The 18146-nt window shown below is 50.4% G+C and overlaps 3 protein-coding genes across 3 annotated transcripts; all 3 read right to left on the reverse strand.

The window, feature by feature from the left end:
* Positions 1–1077: 1077 nt before the first annotated feature.
* On the reverse strand, positions 1078–4306 carry GGI43DRAFT_374012 (peptidase family M1-domain-containing protein). Its single transcript, XM_083202582.1, has 3 exons — positions 4090–4306; positions 2044–3984; positions 1078–1948 (listed from the first exon to the last, which is right to left on the reverse strand). The coding sequence occupies exons 1-3, from the start codon at positions 4191–4193 to the stop codon at positions 1339–1341; spliced, it is 2655 nt and encodes an 884-aa protein (XP_083060995.1). The 5' UTR covers positions 4194–4306; the 3' UTR covers positions 1078–1338.
* A 1673-nt stretch (positions 4307–5979) lies between these two features.
* Positions 5980–10106, reverse strand: GGI43DRAFT_404562 (T-complex protein 11-domain-containing protein). The gene has a single exon (XM_083205941.1). The coding sequence runs from the start codon at positions 9586–9588 to the stop codon at positions 6529–6531; it is 3060 nt and encodes a 1019-aa protein (XP_083060996.1). The 5' UTR covers positions 9589–10106; the 3' UTR covers positions 5980–6528.
* Positions 10107–12547: 2441 nt separating this feature from the next.
* GGI43DRAFT_422764 (uncharacterized protein) lies at positions 12548–15349 on the reverse strand (the record flags this gene model as incomplete). The annotated part of the gene is made up of 2 exons (XM_083208150.1): positions 12548–13585; positions 13667–15349. 2 exons carry the CDS (start codon positions 15347–15349, stop codon positions 12548–12550), a joined length of 2721 nt encoding a protein of 906 aa, XP_083060997.1.
* Positions 15350–18146: the final 2797 nt, after the last annotated feature.

The following is an 18146-nucleotide window of genomic DNA, read 5'->3' on the forward strand; positions in this document are numbered from 1 at the left end:
TTAATTCGCCTCTTACACAACACTAAAGCCTGACTTATAGTTTGAAAACAGCAAACACTTGCGCTCTTGTATCATATTATAAGGGCAAATCTTTCTCAAGATGAAGAAGCTCTTAGCTTTATTTACATTTTCATTTGCAACACTGCCTGCTCTAGCTCAGATTCAAAATGCTACTTACAGCAGACTTTGCCCTGCCTTGGATGATGGCTATACTCACGAAATCGTCTCAGGATACCGTGTAGTAGTTAATTGCGACGGTTTTGGACCCAGTAACGGAGCGCCAATCTCGGTAAACTCCATTGGGGACTGTGCACGCCGTTGCAGGGATACTCTTGGATGTACTGGCAGCTCATGGGAGTCGGGCGTACACCTCTGCTTTCTTCACTTTAATGAGGCAGGCCCGGCTAAAAGACACCTCGGCTCAGTGTATATGGAACCACTTGATGCGGCATTCGCAGATTGCCACAAAGAGGTTGCCGAGCTTAGGGAATAAAATACTAACCTTGCAAATAATAATACCGGCCTTAATCAAGAAAATAACGACCTTAAACAAAAGATCGACGACTTAGAGCAGAAGCTATTAAATTGTACACGCCCACCACCTCCACTATAGCCAGTTGATGGTGATTAGGTATTGTAAGTTTAATATTAACCTATATATGTACAGTTTCCTAGCTAATAGTTGGTTTACCTACAGGCGACGGCAGACCATACAGTCGTATTCCATTTAATATTACAGAGGGCAATAGAGTATATCGCGTATATTGCGGATACGGTATGGTGTTAAATTTTAATATCTTTGCGCAGTTATACTAATTTACCTATCTATAGCAACTACCAATAACCCGAAGTGGAGGGGGCTGGCTGTTCAGGTTACCGCAAATTTCTCTCAAGCATGTATACAAAAATTGGTAGAGGTAGCAGAAATGCTATCAATTGGCACCATATCAGAGATCGACGCAATAACATGCATTCACTGTTCAGTATTGATTTGTAGTTTCGGCTCACTCTATTTCTAATCATACATTTAATAGCCAAGATAGGAAACTTAGGGGCAGCGATACTTCTCTGAGTAACTCCAAATTTATGTGACAAATCAGTAGAGCTTTATGGTAGCATCTAACTCTAAGCCGATACGAAAGGCAATCAGTAGCATATCCTCCACAGTGCCATTATAAATTCACGAATTTTGCGTAATAAGGTGAGAGATAAAGGTGCTTTGCATTTAATGGCCTCTTATTCAGGCTTCTTTTCACATTTATATATATACAGCATGCGCAAAGCATGTTAATTTTTTTTGATCTTGGTACGCTAATAATTTTACAGTTTTGATATCGTTTAGAAGTAGCCGTTAGTGGACAGCCACTGCTTCAGCGCAGCAGCGTCACGCTTCTTGTACGCAGCACGGCCTCTAACTCTGTCCTTGGCCGTCTCCAGAGTACGGTCAAAGCTGTGAGTGTCCTTGTCCTTGAAGAACTCCTCAACCTCGTCGAGGATCGCAGCGTCAGTAAAGGTCTTCAAGCTGAGACCAACGAAGCGGTCGACAACAATGGGGTTTCCGAGCTTGGCGACGGCAAGGTCCCAGTTGTTCTTCATAAACTCCCACTGGATGGCACGGCCGGTAGGGTGAGTGGCCAGGTTGCCACCGAGCACATGCATATCGGCAGCGGGGACAGAGTTCTGGGGAGGAGAAGAGTTGAAGTTGAAGGGGACGAGGTTGTTCTTGATAAGGTCGGCATCTTCCACGGTGGCAAGGCAAGCGAGGGCAATGAGCTTGCCGTCAATAGCCTTGGTGTTGAACCACTCCTTCTTGAGGACTTCGACGTTGCGAGCGGCGTTGTCGGCAAGACCAGCGCGCCAGACAACGGCTCGCAGAGACGGGTGGATGGGGTTGGCCTCGGGGTTTTCAACCCAGGCGTTGAATCGCTTGATACCTTCCGCCTTGACCCTGTTCGAATGGTTAGTAACAGTTGCTATGTTGTGTTTATGCACTTGTATACTATGACATCAAGTGAACAAATAAAGAGGAGAAATTTCACTTACTCAGGGTGGCCAGCAGAAATGGCGCTTCCAAGGAGCTCCTTGCGCAGAATACTGGCAAGATAATCCTCGCCCTCGGGGAACTCCCATCCGACCTGCTTAACCTTCTCATCAATCAGCTTGACGGTAAAGTTGTTGAGGCCCTTCTTGATCTCCTTGTCCTCTTCAAAGACAGACTTGAGATCGCTGATGCAGCCAAGAACCTGGCTCCAGACGAGGGGGTGAGACTCCCGCTTGAAGCCCTGGATGAAGGTCAGGAGGGCTGATGAAGAGCTGTTGCCGGCGAACGCAAGATCTGCAGTCGAGCCAAGGGTGAAGATCTTGTCCTCAGTGCCAAGCTTGTCGAGCTGAGTGCTCAGCTTAGCCAGACGAGAGGGGGGGTAGGCTACACGGTAGAAGCCAGTTGCGTTGCTGTTGAGCTTGTAGAAGTCCTCATCAATGTCAAGGATGGTGTCCTCCCTCTTGGTTAGGGACAGATCGGCAACACCAGCCTCACCCTTCTTTCCGGCCACGCCAAGGGGAACCCACCAGGTGGTGGTGTCATCTTCGGGCTTAACATCACCGGTAGACAGGAAACGGGACTGCTTGACGGAAATCTGTCCTGGCTTCTCTTCAACAGTCAGGACCGGGTGTCCAATCTTGGAAATCCAGGGATGCATGATTTCGTTGATGTTCTTGCCGGAGGCCTCAGCCAGGGCATCCCAAAGGGCCTTGGTCTTGGCATTGCCATATTTGTGAGCCTTGAGGTAGTTGGAGACACCTTTGAGGAAAGTATCAACGCCGAGATGGCTGGCAAGCATGCGGATAGCAGAGCATCCCTTGAGGTAGCTGATGTGATCAAAGATTTGGTTCACGTCGAGAGCGTCACGGACAGGCACGTGGATGGGGTGACTGGCACGGATACCATCAAGGCGGAAGGCATTCTGCATACCCTCGTTGACGAACTGAGACCAAACCTCCCATTCAGGGTGCAGGTGGTCGACGGCGTGCCATCCGACCCAGGTAGCGAAACCTTCGTTGAGCCACAGCTCATCCCACCAGTCCATAGTAACCAGGTTGCCAAACCACTGGTGAGCAAGTTCGTGAGCAACGACATAGGCAACAGAGTTTCTGAATCGGGTATCGGAAGTCTTCTCGTCAAAGAGGACCTGGGTGGTGCGGTAGGTAACGAGACCCCAGTTCTCCATGGCACCGTGGGTGAACTCGTGGACGGCAAGCAGATCAGACTTTGGCAGAGGGTAGTCAATGTCGAAGATCTCAGAGAAGTAGTCGATAATCTTGGGGGCGTGCTGGAGAGCCCAACGACCCTGCTCCTTAAGACCGCGAGTGGTGTAGACACGGACGGGAATCTGCTTTCCATTGTATCGGCGGTCGGTCAGCTGCTCGATGTACTCAAAGTCACCGACAGCCCAAGCCAGGAGGTAGGAGCTCATAAGAGGAGAAGTCTCGAAAGACACGACGTGCCATCCTTCCTTGGAAGGCTTGATCTCCTTGACGGGCATGTTGCTCAGGGCGACCTGGTCGACGGGGATCTCAACATCAAGGTCGTAGGTGGCCTTGAGGTTGGGCTCGTCGAAGCAAGGGAAAGCTCGGCGGGCATCGCAGGATTCGAATTGGGTGCTGAGCATGTAGTGCCACTCGTCATCATGGGGGACCGAGGCGGCGGGAGTCTCAGCGGGCCTGTATTTGCTGCGGTAGAAACCAGCCATCTCGTTGTTGATGATACCTTCGAATTCGATGACGACGGAAGCCTTCTTGGAAACGGGGATCTCCTGGTCAAAGGCAATGGTGACACGCTGAGCCTTTTCATCGTAGGAGACGTTGGAGGACTCCCACTTCTGCTCAGACTTTGTGTGATCTACCAGAACCTTGGCATTGTGTACTTTGAGCTCGAGGGAGTTGAGGACAACCTCCTTGGTGGCCTTGACGATTTCGGATTGGATGCTGTTATGGACGAAATGCGTTAACAGGCAATTGTCGAAGGGAGGATACAGTAGAGGAGTAAGCCGAAGCTGTTGAAGCTACAACAGCTGATGGATTTTTACTTACGTCACAGTACCCTTGTAGGTCCAGGCCTTGAAGTCGAGGTCGCGCAAGGACAGGACATAGTGAGAGGGCTTGATGTTATCGGGGAGAACGTCGCGGTCGGTCATTTTGGTCGGATTCGCTGCTCTGGCGTGTGCAGAGCAAGATCGAGAGGGTATCAAAGGAAGAAGACTGTACGGAGGACAAGAGGGGAGGAGGGGCAGCAAGTTAGTCTTTTGAATGGAGCTCGTATGCAACAATTACCTAAGCAGTGCTGAGGCAAAGGCAAAGTAAAAGTACGTAAGATCTTGGAACAAGGTGCAGTGGATAACAAGATGCCGTAACAAGAAGTGAATGGCTTGTAGGGGAGGCTTGGCCGAATCCAAAGCTCCAATCCGAACTGAAGCTTGGCCCAGCTCTGCAGTTTTGTGTCTTTTAGCGGCCACCTTGTTCCGCATTGAGCCGCTGGCCGTTGCGGGGCACCGCGGCGTTTGGTGCGGAGCCACCACTTCGGAGCTCGTTGTTTGCAAAAGTGCCGTGTGCTGGGGAATGACGCCGAGGGGGATGGAGCATTGAATTGGAAGGTGTAAAGTGAATATTGAATATTCAAAAAGCAGGGGATTTGTTGTGTTATTCATTCTTGAATTGTGCCTTTTTCATCTTGTCTTCCCTCTTCCTTCTGACCTCATCTGGCAGGGGTTGGGCACCACCAGCTTCGGTTCCCGGAACCGTGGCTTGCCGCTAAGCGTTTGCATTGCTGCGTCTAGCCCACCAATATCAAAGACTTGGCCGGCAGGATGTAGCGCCGAAAAGGGCCAATCAAACAATAGGACAAGAGAAGTGGTGGTGGCATAAACTATGCAAACACGGCTGCGATTGTTCAATGAGGCATGAATGAGGAGCGGAAGATGACAAGACGTCCGAAAGCAGCTGGTCGTTTGCCTTGTTGATTGGTGAATGTATGAATGGGATGCATGGAATAGATGGAATGAATGGAGTGATGATATGAGAGAAGAATAGACAGAAGTAAAGTTAAAAAAGAAAAATAGCAGACGTACCTCCGAATGCCAAACCGAGAAGAAGAAGACCAAGATGAATAAGAAGTAGACGATGAAGAGGACAGAGACCGAGGTTGAGACACAGATGAAGTTGAAAGTGACGGCACAGGCCACAAGGCTGAAGCCGCAGCCCAAGAGCCGTTAAACCGACGTTGATTCTGAAAACCTCGTCCCAGCCCAACCACTCCCGCCGTACCACCAACCTTTCTCACACAACTCCACGCAGCCACCGATGCATCACCAATAGCGAATTGTAGACTCGGCGTCGGCTTCGGTGCACCAGCCGACGCAGCAAGCACCAGCCGCCTCGTCACCCACCAACTCATGACGGAAAATTTTTTTGCAAAGAGAGGATGTCACTCCAACGAGCTTGTTTCACCTCATGACAAAAAGCCAAAAAAAGAAAAATTGACAGCCTCGAATAGATTATTTAGCTTAAAAGGGTATAATAACCCAATTAAGCAATTAATCTTCCTTGCGAGGCCTATTTGCAAGGGAAATGTTATAATAGAGGTAGGATAAAAAGATGAGGAAGCACCAAATTCCCGCTACGGCTCCACTATTTAGGAAAAATGGTCTACGGTATATCAGGCAATTCCTACCAATCAGCTAACAAGTCGTCCGCAAAACGGGCACTTTTGTAGTCCCATGTGTCCCGCAAATGTGCCAATTGTGTGACAGGTAGTGGAAAATAAATAATAAACAAAAGACCCTTACCATATTGTACGTAAAAAGTAAAACATCCCCTGATCTCCGCTTCGGCTTCGGCTCTCATCCGGAGTAGTACAAGCCGAGCGCCGAGATTCAACGCCAAGTCCAACTGCCCTCGTTTACATCACTGAGACAGAGATTGAGATTTTTTCTTCAAATCATAGATTCTTATTCTTATCTAGATCTAGACAGACAAAAAGAATAGTTAAAAAAGGAAAAAAGTATAAAAGGGAAAAACGCTATCCTCTCACAAGCATATACGTATATAAAACATAATGAAACCATAGGATCGCTCTCAAAGAAACCCAAATCAAATCAAGTAAAAACAATGATGCGCTTGAAAATAACAGAGAAGAAACAAATAATGATGAGAAAAAAGAAAGCCGCCATCAAAAGATGCTGCTGAGCACCGGCTCTACCCAGAATGACTCCCTCTCAATCGAAAATATTCACACAAACAGTTACGCATACAATGGTTATGCAGTGCTTCCCGTAAAACGCCATGTTCTAGAAAGCTTTACTCAAGAGTCTCAATCTCCAAGAATTTCAACCGGGAAAGAAGGAGAACGAAGAGAGTATAAAAGAAGAAGAATGTTAAGGAAGAAAGAAGGCAGAACAAACAAGCGCCCTAATCCATCTGCCCTTTAACAACATGGCGACGCGAGGTGCGACATAGCATTGGTATAGATGCAATCTAAGCAGCACTTGAATCTTCTTGCTGCACCTTGACCGCAACTGCGTCCCACCACTGGCTGTGAGCAGCTCTATCAACTGCTCCAACCTTGTCCAGCAAGTCAGACATCTGTCTAACATTCTCGACAAACTCAGATAGTCCAAGACTGGCCAGCTTCTCGCCGGCAGTGTTGGCAGCCTTGACCTTTTCACTCGCCGATCCAGATGCAAGACGGGCCAGGATATTGCCTCGTAAACGAGTGAGAAGGAGTCGTAGGACAGGGTCGCGCGGCTCCGTAGATCGGGCAGACATCTCCCGGCTTGCTGTCAACACCTTGGTCACCAAAGCACGCAGGTGAGTCTTCGTAGGAAGAGGCATGGAACGGCCCGCCTCGAGAGCAGCCATGACACCCTCAACCGCCGTGTCCACCGATGCGTGATTAGCCTCGAGGACAGCCATGACACGAGTCGCTTCGGTCTTCCATGCTGAACGCACATCTCGCTTCATCAGATTCTTGCATTGCAGCAGCACGGCACCGGCAGTGATAATTCGCTGAATCATGGTCGACACCTGGTTGATACGAGCCTGATCAAGACGGAGCATCTCTGGAATCTGCTCGGGGCCAACAGGAGTAGGCTGTGTAAAGACATCCACAAGCATCTGAGCATAAATCTTGGAGGCAGTTGGTCGTGACTTGGGGTGGTTGATACCCTCAACGTCCCGTTTCTGAACCTCACCCATTACCTTGGCCCTTGCCGACCGCCATGCTGCTTCGGCTGCAGGCAGTTCATCCTGCTTGTCGCTTACCTCCTCAACAAATCGTTTAGACTCATACGTAGCAGCTGATTCAATCAGTGACGGGGCGGCCGCCTTGAGCAGGTAATTAATGTAGTCGCAGAGCAAGACATCGACAAAATGATCAAGAGCCTCAATCTTGTCAATCACGCTACCGTTGCTCAGTCTGTTTTGGACCAAATCCTTGAGCTGGTCATCTCGGAACGGCGCGCAGAGCTTGGGCAGAAGGGATGCCATGGCTGAGAAGAACTTTTCGTATGAAAAGCTCCCCATTTCAAACTGCTTGTGCGCAATTTCGACATCCAGGATTTCGCCAATGAGGTTGTACATGGGGTTTCCCTCCTTCAAAGGACGTTGGAGTCTGTCCTTGATGTGACCGGCCCTCAACATGAACAATCGGAAGTTTGCTTCCTCAGGGGCATCATCCATAGCAGCCCTCATGTGAGCGTACAGTGGTCGAGAAACGGCCGCCTGCTTCTCCACATATTCCTCGGCCGGGATTTGGTATCTCTTGTTGATAGCCAGCTCATGTACAATAACGCGGTTGTCCGGAATCAGTCCGTTGAGACCAGTCTTGGTTGTTGTTGTTCTAGCTTGGCTCTTGCTAGCCGGCGTTGAGGGAGGAGTAAGCATCTGTGAATCCGACGAAACAAAGTTGCTGGCCGTCGCTTGAGCATCTCCAGACGCACTTTCGCTGTCGGCAACTCGGGGCTTGGTATCGCCAAGTTTCTTGACCCTACGCGACTTCCTGGCTTCACTTATTGCCTGGAAAATCATCTTTCTTCCCTTCTCCGGACCCGCCAGCTGCTTTATCCTAACAATTAGCATGAGCTGGCTGTCTTGAATGCTCTGTTGATAGAGCGCTGCGGCCGCTTCATCCGTCGTCTCCTTTACAGTATGGAAGATGGCATCCAATTCCACAATCTGCATCAACATGACTTCAATAAGGGCATCCGAGTCTCTCGACTTCCAAGCTATGAATGCATTGTAGAATGCCGAGTATGCCTGTGGAAAGGTGGTCTGCAGTGAAGGGGGCATAGTGTACCGGTTAGCTGGTGTCAGCCAAGCCAGAATATTTTCAAAGGAAATCAAGACATCCTTTGCCTTATCGACCAAATCCTGCAGCTGAGGGTTATTCAGGTCTGTCGCAGGCAGTCTATGGCCGGCAAATAGCGATTCTTCCTCTTTAGCTTCGGACCCCTCATCAACATTGTTTAGTACCTGGTCAGGATGTCCAAGAATGAGAAATGCGCTCAAGAAAGTGCGGACCGCAGCCATCTCCTCGACGGAGCCTGGTTCGCCCTCCTGAAGACCGCAAATTCTCAGAAGCTGGGATGTAATAAGTACGACGTTTGGCTGAGCCAGTAGATTAACAACCGCGTCAAAAGATGTATCTCGTATCCCGTCAACACTGAGGCCGAGAGCATAAAACTGCTGGATAGTCTTCTTCCTCTCACACCCACGCCACCAGGTCTGGATCTTAGTGGCTGCCTCATCGTCACTCAGCGCCGGACGTAAAGGCAATTCCTTTGCAAGAGGTAGTGTCTCGGAAGAAGACTTCTTAGCAACGACACTCTGGCCCCTGGCACGCTTCACTGCAGATTTGTTTAAAAGCTCCTCTCGTCTTTTCTGCGCTTCAGCCATGCGCTCCTCCATCTGGGCCTTCATCTTTGCAATTTCTTGCTCGCGACGCTCCTTTGTTGACTCGGCAACCAGCTTGGCCTTTTTGACCTCTTCAGCGCAGTTGGCCACGATTTCAGCCAAATTGCGCTGCCGTGCCTGTTGCGCCGCCAATGCACGTTCCTCCGAAGCGGTTTGCCCTCGAGGAGCTGCCTTTGCCAAAGCAGCCCTCAAACGAACCTTTTCAGCATGAGCAGCCCTATCAGCCAGCCGGGCGCGGCGGTCCTCTAGGAAGGTTGTGCGGCGAATGTGTTGTGCATTATATTTGCTGTCGCTGTTGCGGCGGCTGGTGGGCTGGATGGATGAGCAGCGGGAGTGGGCGGAAGACATGGAGTTGCGGCGCGATGAGGCAGCTGAATCTCTGCGGCGTGTTTGTGAGGGTCGGTAGAAGCGGGCGGCGATTCGCGGGGGAGGCGTAAAGATGCGTCTTTCGTTGTCTTGCATGTCTTCTTCCACGGATGGCATGCCAAGGTCAAAATCCATGTCTATGCCCAGGCCTAGGTCTTCGTCTGAAAATACGCAGTCCGAGTCTTCAAAGTTGTCCATGGGGTCCGTCAGGTCAACAGAAGAGCGGCGTGCGGCGTCTGCCTCGCTGGTTTCGGCCATGATGAGGGTTGTAGTCGCGACCGTAGGTAGATGTTGGTGCCAGTTCCGGCGGGACAGCCGGTAGTCGCTTTATTACAAAATACGCAACCAGCAGGCGTCGTGTGCAGCAACCGAGGGAATCGAGGCCAGTCCCTCTAGGCCACCGCCAGTTCGATAAGTGTGTAGATAAGGTAGGATTAGATCCAGCAACTAAGTATGCGCGGTGTGGTTCTTAATTTCGTCGGACAAGGCAGCGATATAGAGAGTGCGAGGTGGTGCGCCGCTTCGTCCTGGTGCAATAACGAAAAACTAGTAGCAGCCCTTTTACCAGGCAATGCTAAAGAAAAAAAACAAGGTTATGGCTTGTGCCAATGGCGGATTAAACAATATCAACGTGATTGAAAAACAAAAGATAGACAGAGGCCTCACTGCAAAGAGACGCGATGTGGTATTAGAGGGAAGAAGCCGTCAGAAAGGCCCCGGTCCGAGTTTCACGAGCTCTGCATGCATACGAGGCTGGTTTCGAAGGAGGAATCGACAGAACAGGGTGGTGAATCAACGATGACGGATGACTGATCCGGATTTACAGAAGGGGAAAGGCGGTGTGAATGGGGGCGGTACCGGTACCTGGGCGCAGTGTCGCCTAGCAGCCTGTAGCGCTACAGATTCGATGCTGGAGCGTGATGCAGGTCATCGTCTTACAGAAGCAAGCAACTGCAGCGCCGCTTTTTATTGAGGGACCTGTCGATATGCCCGTTTAGAACTCCAGGGGTCAATGTGCGCACCCAGCTCAGCATATACAAGCATGTAATACGCCTTGCATTTATTGTTGGGAGTATTGTTTACTGATTATCAAGTAACAAGGAAGCGCTCCATGGGTATCAGGCTCAGAAGCGGTATCATCATTCAATCTTAGCACAGCCAAGCTCGGCAAGCAGGGATTAAAGTACTGGTACCTGGGCGCCGAACGTCATCTGTGCGACCAAAGAGGTCATGCAAGTGTATCGAGTCAGCTCCAGGGCAGCTGTCGATTGCCTAATTGGCCTCTTAATGACCCATGCCACACAGACGGGCGCCTAATAGGCATTCACTTATACTTTAGGTAACACTATTAAATCATGCAAGAGACGTTATCAATCTACGAAAACACCAATTGCTTTTTACTGCCATTAACATTTGACTTGGTTCTACTGTATTGTAGTAGCAACTAGTAGCAGTACCTGCACCGACCTCATCAAAATACCCCGTACTCAAAATAAACAGCGGGGGTGTTAATATGAGACGCCCACCGATTGATTGCCAATCACCTTCCATTCCTTTCCACGCCAGCCATCCCCAGCACTTCCTCATCCGGTGTGCAAAACAAGTCAAGAATCGGCCAACCAAGTTTCAGAGCAGAGGATTGTCATATCATGACACTGCTCATCTTCCATAGGAGCAGCTAGTATCGCTGCTGTTTCTTTTCCCAGCCCCTATGCCCTGCGCATTTACCGAGCAGTACTATACTTGTCCGTGTACTTTCACGTTGTACTCCGCGTGTCAATTTCAATCTTAACCCACAGCCCTCTTATTCAGAGCCCCCGTTCTATTAATAGCACCGCCGTTCCGAATCTCAAATCCACACTCTACTTTATACTACTTCTATGGAGCACGGCAGAAAAGAGAAAAGAAGAAAAGAAAGGGGCAAAACTTATATGACATGTTCCCGAGTATTCTAGAGTAGATTTAGTTGCCTGGGTAGGCAGGCAGTCAACTAAATACTGCCTGCTATTCTCTTGACGCGCGCGCACGCCGTTGCCCACGTTATGCGGGCAACGCAGATGCAAGCATTGATGATATCAGATGGACCCCTGCCCCAGAAAATCAGCTCGAGAAAAAAACATGCGCGTAGCTCCGGGAAACCCGTGCTCGAAAGAAGCATGTACATGTTGATATCGAAAATACCAGTGCTGCCCATCAATGCAAAATCACCTCACGCATATACATGCATGGGTAGCTCTCATTCCCATATCACTTCCGCAGGGCCACTTCGCCTTCCCCGCGTACGCCGCAAGACACAGAGGCATGCATATGCACCTCTTTTTTGTCTCGGGACACCACCTCATGCACGCAACACACGCGACCAGCCCCCATCGACAGCCCCGACTTTTTCTTACCCATCCCTGGAAAGCTCACTTTTCCCTCTCTTGTCTCATTGACATGCACGTCATGTTCCCACTTTGCTTACAGATCGTACAGTATATACTTTCTCGTAAAAGTGACCATAACACTCTACGCATGGCAGCGTAATTTCTACGCGATAATAGTTGTATCAAGCCATTGAATATTCATCATCTAGACCTTTTCACAATTATAGAGCAGCAATTGAATGAGACGCAGTATCAAAGTTGTAAAACACTTATTCAGTCCTTCGGGTTTACCATCTTTCAAGCAAAGATATATATATATAATATATATATGTACATATACTCTGTAGTGCTGCGTGTGTTCATGTGTTGTGTGTTTTACCAATAACCATGCCATGCCATCGTATTTCCTTCCAGTCGACCATTTACGCTTCCTGTTGTTCCGCGTAATGCATTACTCTTCCATGAAAAAAGAATAAAAGCAAAAAAATAATAACAATAAAAATCAATCCTGTCAACGCCTGTTCCCTTGCTGTACCTGCTAATCTTTTTGCTCTGCTTCTGCTTTTGCTTCTGCTCTGCTCCTACTAATGCTTAAAAACTCTCTCCCCCAAAAGTCTGACCCGTAGGTCATGATGCATTCTAGAAATTACTTTGAAAACAATATTGTGACGATCCTTGCGATACAAAATGAATGCATTAGGTGGACGTGGGATCTTGGCTGGCTTGGATGGAACTAGTGGCTGACAGACTGCAGTGGTTTCTAGATGGGTATTCAAGCCGTTATCCATGGTCCAAAAAGGCTCAAGGCCATCAGGTGAAGAATATAAAAAATGAAGAATAAAAAGGTTCAATCATGCAAATTGGTAGCTCTCGCTGCGAGGTCTTCTGCCGTCGGGTCCTGCTCTCCCCTTTTCGTACAGTCGGTTGACCCATTCGAGGACCGTCTCGTAACACAGCACATACTGCTGCAGGCTCTGTACCATGCTGATTCTCTGCTCACGGAAGTCTTCTACCGTCTTTTGGATCAAGTCAACAGAGTCATCTTGCATCCAAGAAAGATCGAGGTGTGGGTGCTCCTCAATCTTGCGCTCCTCAAACGTTGGCAGGTGGTCCAGATCGTATTTGAAGCTCATCTGCCTGTTTGTCATGGGGGAAATGGCATCATCCAAATCTTCCATGCGCACATCAGCCGTTGATACTTGCACTTGTGGCTGTGCTCCTGATAATTTGGATAGTCGTTGGCGTTTCATCATGTCAATCACGCTGTCGACAGTGCAGAAAGCTCCTGTCCGGCCACATCCTGCAGAGCAGTGAACCAGCATGGGACGACTCGCGCTATCGGCTTCGGGCTTGTCATACCAAGTGAGTGGCGCAAGGCCATTGACAAGCTTGCTGGATCCCATAATCGAGGCCGTCTCAACAGGAAGAGCTGCCCGCTGCATGACGTTGGCGAGCTCCACCAAAGCAAGAAGGTGAGACGGCTGTGCTGGTGCTCCAAAGTCGGGCCAGGCAGAGAAATGTAAATGTGTGATTTCTCTGATGGGTGCAAAGGGGTGAGCAGAATGGGTGAGTGCAAACTTTCGAACGGTGACCAACGTTTCGGGTTGTGCTGGAGCAGGATTCGTTGCAGGCGCTTCGAGAGTGGTGGTGGTGTTTGCTCGTTTTCGGCTAGCTTCACCCGATGGCATCGTGGTTTGGGCCGTAACACCATTAGATCGATGCTTATCAAGGTCAAGAGATGCCTTCTTCTCTGAGAGCTTCTTCAGCTTAATGGGGCCGTATTCACGGTCATTCCAGTATGTGTGACATTTTGTTTGGCCTCCTTCAGATTCGGCAGTCAACATGATAATTACGCGTACATCTTGCTCCCAGATAACTGACCAGAAGTCCTAGTGAAGTAAAGGTTAGCTGCTGCCCAGGACCTATTTTTCCTATTCCTACAAGGCGAGGCACTACGCTCTAATACTTACCTCAAATGTGGCGGGCAGAGGACCCTGGCTCGCAATATATCTCTTGTTGCTTCTGGACGCGGTAAGATGACTGGCATTGATGTAATCACAAGTTCCCTCGGGCTTGTTCTGAAGCTTGACACGGGCATGCTCAAAGGGGAGAATGTCCTTGTAACGGTTCTTGCCTCCCTTTTCAACACCACAGAGCTGGACTCTGCCGTTCATGGCGGGATTGTGAGACGGGTTGTTCTCATTGAACGCGGCATACGCATTCTGCATCCGAGTCTTCTCATCCTGCTCAATCCGCAAAAATCGATCCGACACCTTCTTGCCATGGTCTGGCTGGTCTGCGGCATCGCGAAGCCACTGAGGGAGCTCCTCCGGTTCAAGGCCTTGTGGCCAAGTGACGTCTCGCTGGCCTACTCCATCTGCAAGATCCATATTCTGACGAATATTGGAAAAGAAAGGGTTCTTGGTTGTAGGAAGCATGACGCCGCCAATCACAGGGGCAAGACCGCCGCCAATAGGACCAGGCCCGCCATTTGATTTCGATGAGTCGCTTGATGAGCTGTCGATTAAATCAGGAACTGTGCCTGCCAGCCCTTGGAAACCTCCTCTGAGGATGCCCGTCTCCCCCAAGAAGCCCTCATTGGTGAATTTTTTAATCATATTCTGAGCTGCAACAGTATCGCTGTTGTTTGATGAACGAGCATCATAAACGATAATCCAGGATGCGTCACGCCATGTGCTAAACTTTTCTCCCGCCGCGTTGTTGTTTTGGAACGTCGATTGCAGCTTTTCGGTGTTGTATGTCGCACGCTTCAGCAGAGTGGTGGGTATACATAGGTTGAGCGCTCCCCTAATTCGAGAGGCAGCATAATTTCCAGAAGAGCGTATATCCAGCAGTAAAACGCTGTCCTCATCTTCCTTTTCAATAAGCTCCTTGAGAGCTGCGCCACTGATCATAGATGGCTGTCCAGGCTCTATCTTGATTGGCATGGTGACTGATCTCCTAATCTCCGACATCTGGGGTGAAGGAGGCTCGGGTCGGTGCTCCATTACAGACAGTCGAGGATCTCTATCCTCGGACCGAGTCAAGCTCGTCCGGCTTTGGATAGGATCCATGGGGCGTGGAGACTCAAACCTCGGAATGCTACCTGGGAACTGCATGGTCAAGGTGGGCAAGGATGCTTCCGAATTCCGCTTTGACTCAGATGACATGTAGGCAGAGTCTTGAAGGCTGATCTGGTCAACATCCATGCGACTTGACGGGTGATCTCTAGCAGCGCTCAGAGCACGAGGAAATGAGTTTTCAGACCCTGTATCGCTAGCATGCGTATGCCATCTAGGCGGCTGTGGGCGTTTAAGAGCTGGGGTAGGCTGGATGTAGTGAGAAGTCGATAGGGCGAATGAGTTTCCGCCGTTCAGGTCGACCTGCCGCCTAAACGCCTCCAGTCCAAACTCCGGGTTGGACTCGAGGGTGACAGGCTTGGGAAGAGCAGCTGCAAAAGACTTGACGGAAGATGATGCCGGACTCCAGTTGTTCCCTAGACCAGAGGATTCTCGAGGATCGTGAGTAGAGTCGTTGACGACCAAGCCAAAGTAGTTGGGACTTGATGGTCGCACGTCAGGTCGATGCGGGGATAGCTTGGGCGGGTGGTTCTGGCCAACGGAATATGGAGATGATATGGGCGTCGTCGACATGCCGCCATTCAAGCCAGTGCGAGACGACAGTGAGAGAGAATGTGAGTGAGAGGTGATGGGTGCATTAGTCTTTAGTGTGTAATGGACCGGCGTCCGGTCGCCAGCTCGAGAGTCATGCATGGCCTGGGCCTGGTGGTCAAGTGGAGGCGTCGATAGCATTTAAGATGGCGTTCATCGGCAGCTGGAGAGGCTTATAGCCAGGTGAATGCTGTGAGGTGAAGTGAAGTAAAACCAAGCGATGATGAATGATGAATAGCAGCAGAGTAGAGCGTTTTTCTTTCCTCGGTGCCCCAGTGTCCCCGTAAATGGTGTCAAAGTCAGCTAGCTCAGGGCCGGTGTTGCTCTGAGTCGTTTGCTGCCGTTATGTCGAAATGGAATCAAGTGGATGAACGAAGAGTGATGAGTGGCAATCGTTGATGCTCGGTGGCTCTTTAAGTCGAACGTGGTGGCAAGAGAGCCGAAATGAGGGTAATAGAAGGATGTGGCGCCGATGTCTATAAACAGATGTGCGAGTAGAGTACACAGCCGAATCCGCGGTGCAAGGAAGGTGATGAAGGAGCAATGATGATGACAAGCTGGGATATTGGCCGTCTGCCGTAGGATCTAGATCGTGCCCGGCAAGACAAGAAGAAACGGATGACCAGGGAAAGGGGGGCCTAGAGAAGAGAACAGACGATGCTTTGCATATGAGGCGGAAAAAGATGGAGCAGAATCGAAAACAAGAAAGAAGAGTGAAGCCGAGAGAAGGCCCAGAACTTGGTTGCCAGTCTGCTCGGCAGATGCGTTTTGGGGAGAGAGATTGGATGAAGGGGGCAAAAGACTGCTCAGGTGCTTCTCGTGTTGCAGAGCTCTTCAGGTGCTTTGGATGGGCCCAACGTTGTGGTGAGGATCCCACCCCGGGCGGGCCTTTTCGTCAAGATTAGCGCGCAGAAAGAAGGGGTTTTTTTCATGGGATTTGCTGGGCAAAGGGTGTGTGTGAGATTTGGGGCGAGCGGTGGGAAAAAGGGAGACGAGACAGCCAAAGTGCTACTGCTGCTAGCACAAAGTACCGGCGTGTACAAGCTGCGGCAGCGTAGCGTAGCGGCAGAAACAACAGCAGCCGCTGGGCAGGCCACGAGAGGGCAAGCTGGGAATGTGTGTGGGAGGGCGACAGGGGCCGCGCAGGATGTACTGCAAGGTACCGTCTCCCCTTAGGTCGTCTCGCTAGAGTGCAGCGTCCAGCTCAACGGTGCGGCGCTGGTACTTGAGAGTACTGCGGCGAGGGGTGGATGTGCCGATTCATTTAGCGTGTCTACAGTATAGGGCACTGGCATGATTCTGATGATGATGATGATGATGATGATGCTGCTATAATGATGATTGCCCAAACTGACAGCATCGAGCACAAATGTGGCAGTATAGGCCAGCGGAATTAGCAGAGGCTGAAGGGTTTTTGCGGGTCTGGTCTACACTACGCAAGGCGTGGCGACGGCCTGGGCTGCCAGCGATGATGCCACGCTCGTCGTGCCTGTACCACTGCACTGCCGGCCGGTAGCAGAGGTACATGGAGGTACCTGGCCCGGGATGACGCCGGTGGTCCGGGGCTGCAAAGACGAAGAGTCGCTGGACGCTGGACGCTGATCGCGTGCGGTAGGGATCGTCGCTGGCGGAGAGAAAGAGAAGGGCCTGGGCCGTGGCTCTGGTTTTGCAATCCGGTTTACTAGGACAGGATCCGCGAAATGGGGGGTGCGCATTAACCTGCTAGCAGCAATCAATATTGTTTGCTCTCATGCTACGGTATCCATGTACAGTAGAGAGAAGGACGCTGGGCTGGGCTCTCCAGTTTTTTTCGTTTCTTTTTTCGACAACGGGTTGCTCGTCTGAGAAGAGTGTCCTACGGCATGTCATCACAAGATTGAATTCACAATTAAGCTCCTTTGTCTTTCCATAACAAAACACAGACGCTCAACAGAGTAAACGAGAAACGGCACAAGATGGATTTAATTGCTCCAGCTACCTATTTGAGCTAACGTCCAGCCTCAACCACATCAATCTCTCCCCAGGCCCGGCCATCGATCCATCCTTTCCGATACGGGGGTCTCCTCCTCCGTTAGGGCCAGCCCAGCAATCAATGAGACCGCAGCAGCGTCAAGCATTTCAGAAACGCTGCAGCCACCGTTCTCTACAGGCACACAGAAGAGGCTTCCTCCCCCCGTTTACGTCGACCGTCGAGTCCCAAAAGAGGCCCCACCACCGTCGTCATTGCGGCGCTAAAAGTTCCAGGGTCCCCGCTAACAGACCCCCCATAAGGTCCCCGTAAAAGCCCCCCCATCCACGGCGCCAGGGCCAACCAGAGCGCGGGTGGCGCTGCCGCAAAACGTCACCGGCCCCTTTGAGACTTGGTCGCTGGGAGTCTAGACTTTTGGAGCCCCAAAAGAAAAAGCGGCTCCGCGATGCTCCGTGTCTCTGCATCCCTGTCGCCTTGTACCGCCTTGTATTCGCTGCGATGCGTTTTGGTGGCCTCGACGTCCAATGCATTTCTTTTCGGTAGTCCAGCTGCTCCCCCATGTTTTCATTGCTGCTTCAGAATGGCATAGCATTGCCCTACGGACGTTTTAAGATGAAGATTGCTTCAAGCGCAGCGTCTAATTCATTACGAGCCTCCATGCAGAGATCTATCCACAGATAGCCCAAGCCATCTCTCCCTTCTGCCGCTTCATCTCCACTAACCAACCGTAACCAGCATACGAAAGAACAGAGTACGAAAAAGTAAGTGCTGCAGCTAGCATCCCGTACTTGTGCTACGATTACTCGTACT

Source organism: Trichoderma evansii (assembly GCF_050947405.1).
Source record: "Trichoderma evansii strain SZMC 28006 chromosome Unknown GGI43scaffold_9, whole genome shotgun sequence".
NCBI classification, from domain to species: Eukaryota; Fungi; Ascomycota; class Sordariomycetes; order Hypocreales; family Hypocreaceae; genus Trichoderma; species Trichoderma evansii.